The sequence below is a fragment of the Sinocyclocheilus anshuiensis genome, unplaced genomic scaffold (assembly GCF_001515605.1).
Source record: "Sinocyclocheilus anshuiensis isolate Anshui unplaced genomic scaffold, SAMN03320099.WGS_v1.1 scaffold122, whole genome shotgun sequence".
In the NCBI taxonomy this organism is placed as follows: domain Eukaryota; kingdom Metazoa; phylum Chordata; class Actinopteri; order Cypriniformes; family Cyprinidae; genus Sinocyclocheilus; species Sinocyclocheilus anshuiensis.
The window spans coordinates 906361-909384 of NW_015544153.1; the positions used below are offsets into that span (position 1 = coordinate 906361).

Genomic DNA, 3024 nt, shown 5'->3' on the forward strand with positions numbered 1-3024 from the left:
AAAGCACTCTCTGCAAAGACCCAGAGCGCTTTCACCAGCAACTACTGCCTGCAAGCCTCAAAAGCATTGCTGAACTGAGATCTTTCATTGTTCACAAAAATGTACTCTGCTTTATGGAACAATTTTACACACACACACACACACACACACATATATATATATATCTGTTTTTTTTTTTTTTTTTTTTTTTCCCACAGCTATTTTTAAAATGTTTACTGCATGGATAAAAATTCAGCTACACATAGCAGTCAAAATAAAGTAATTTTATTTAACAATACAAAATCACTGAATTACATGTACAAACAGCTTCAAATTAATAACATGTCAAAAAAAAATTCTCCAATTACAGTACAGATGATATTATTATCATCTTGTACTATAACCCTCAGCTATGCTCTCATTGAGAACATCTAAGAGTTCCTCCTCGCCCAACACCTCCCAAAAGGCTTTATAAAACTCAACTGCAAGCCCATTACCTGGAGCTTTTTCTGTTCTGCAGTGCATTCCAAAGATCTCGTTCACACAAAGGTCTCTCCAGCACTGCCTTTGACTTTTCTTGCAACTTTGGTAAGCCCGCATAAAAACTAGCAGACATTTCCACATCTTTCTTCATCATAGAACTTTACAACCCGCTGTCTTATTTCAGACGGCGCTGTCAGCTCTTGCCCATTTTCTGAGGTCAGTGAGTGAATGTATCGACTCTGGACATTTTTCCTCTCCAAATTAAAAAAGAACTTGGATCGGGCATCCATTTTCGTGAGATCTTGACCAAAGGTCCCTTTGCCTTCATACCTAGCAGGTCCACAAAGAATAACTTTTTAGACTTAAGGGCATCAATACCATTCTGCCCTCCAGTAACCTCTATTAATGTTTGTAACTCTACAATTTCAGCTTTGAGTTTTCATTTTTTGTGTAGTGTTTTTAGAGACATTGAAAGTATACTGCTGACAAAACAATTTAATTCCAACTTTTCCGTAGTCCCACCACTGACGCAAATTTATAAAACATTCTTTTTTAAATTTAAATTCCTTCTAAAAATAAAAAATAAACATCTATTTAAACTCTAAATCACTCAGCAAGGATATATTAAAATTAGAAGGACTAATTGCACAGCTTTTCACAATGTTAAAATAGTGTTTAAAACAGTATAATCTATTCTGGCCAAGGAAATAAAATTCCCTCAAATATGCGTCCACGTTAATTGCTTATCATTCTTATTCAAATGCATCCATATATCACAATTTATGAGTCTCAATCAATGTGCGTATAGCACAGCATAGCATGATTCCAATCTCTACATAATTCTCTGTACAGTTAAAATCACCACCTAAAAACCAATACTCATCTGAATTATAGCTCTGCAAAATTCCATTAAAATCATAAAAAAAAAAATCTCTCTCATCGCCATTAGTGGGAGCATATACATTGATAAACACAATATTGAATTTTTCAAATTGTGTTTGTATAACAATAAGTCTACCAGGAATTTGTTGTTTCACCTCAAAAGAGGCAGGAGTAAAATGCTTAGCAAATAATACAGCCACCCCTTCTCTAGCAGAACTCGTATGAGAGCACAGCACCACTCCTTCCCATTCTTTTCTCCAGTCAGTTTCATTTAGACCATCACTATGCGTCTCCTGAATGAACACAGCATCAATTTTCTTTTGCTTTATTAATTCAAATAACAGTGCCCGTTTATATGCATCTCGTGCCCCATTCAAATTAAGAGTGCCTATCCTCACCACACTCATTAGAAAGTATGAAGGAAGGATTGAGCTCAAAGTAAGTTTCAAGATGTGGGAGCAAAATAGACTGTCGTTTCAAACCCATCCTCTGCTTGAAGTTCGGATCTCAGTTTTGCAGCAATTTTCTTAAATCTATATATTTCCTGAACAGTAAACTGTTCTTCACCCTTATTACAGCGTAAAAAAAAAATTCTGACATAATTTGAAACTGTAAAGGGTATACTTTTATTAATGTATATTCACAATAAGAACAAAACAGTGCCTTTTCTAAAATAAAGAAAACAAACAGGATGCGCTTTTAGCCATCTGTTTCCTTAAACTTGTGGTGCGGCCATAAAAATGAAACGAAGCAGATTTCCCTTTTTTGTTACTTGTTACTGTTAATTATTTAACTGAAACATATTTTGTGTATTTTTTTCCGTACTTTGGAAGTCAATGGCTACCAGCAGCTATTTGGTTACCAACATTCTTTAAAAATCTTTTCTTTTGTGTTCAACAGAAGAAACCCATACAGGTTTCAAAAAACTTGAGGGTGAGTAAACGACACTGTTAAAATGAAGTAGTAGACCTAAATGATAACATCACTGTATCCATTTCCTGTGACCTAACACAAATGCATGAGTTTCATAAACTGCAATACAAGAACCCACCAAGATTAGTATTGTTTTTTTTAACCTACATAATCTTGACTCAGGATTTGACATAGAGGGACTACCATCTGCTGTCTGGCCAGGAGGTGAAACAGAGGCGTTAACAAGGATTGAAAGGCATCTGGAGCGAAAGGTGTGATCATATAGTACATCAGTGGTCTCAATCTCAGATTACCTGTGGCCATATGCCTGGTGGTGTTTAACAGCTAAAACAAATACAACAGAAAGTTTTGTTACGACCATGAGTTTCACTATGTACTGTGCAGTTATTGGCCCAGTTTTGCAGTTACTGATGCATTGATGGACCTTTTTTAAATACAGTATGCTAATGTACAACAATCTTTAAAAGAACTATAAGAAATAAAAGGACCGACTGAAAGTGAAAATTATAGCATACCAAACTTTATATTTTCCCTCCTAAATGTTTTTATAGGCTTGGGTTGCAAATTTTGAAAGACCCAGAATGAATGCCAATTCTTTGCTAGCCAGTCCGACTGGCCTGAGTCCCTACCTCCGTTTTGGCTGCCTCTCCTGCCGCCTCTTCTATTTCAAACTCACAGACCTCTACAGGAAGGTACAGACATGACGCTGCACTATCCATCTATGTATAAAACTAGTATACTATATTG

The 3024-nt window shown here is 35.8% G+C and overlaps 1 protein-coding gene across 1 annotated transcript in view; it reads left to right on the top strand.

Annotated features, from left to right (window-relative positions):
- LOC107695218 (cryptochrome-1-like) overlaps positions 1-3024 on the top strand; it is a 16885-nt gene that overhangs the window by 7609 nt on the left and 6252 nt on the right. Inside the window, exons 4-8 of the mRNA XM_016495035.1 lie at positions 500-567; positions 647-678; positions 2250-2277; positions 2440-2528; positions 2829-2969. Of these exons, the coding sequence (XP_016350521.1) occupies positions 500-567; positions 647-678; positions 2250-2277; positions 2440-2528; positions 2829-2969 (358 nt within the window). The remainder of the gene's footprint in view (positions 1-499; positions 568-646; positions 679-2249; positions 2278-2439; positions 2529-2828; positions 2970-3024) is intronic.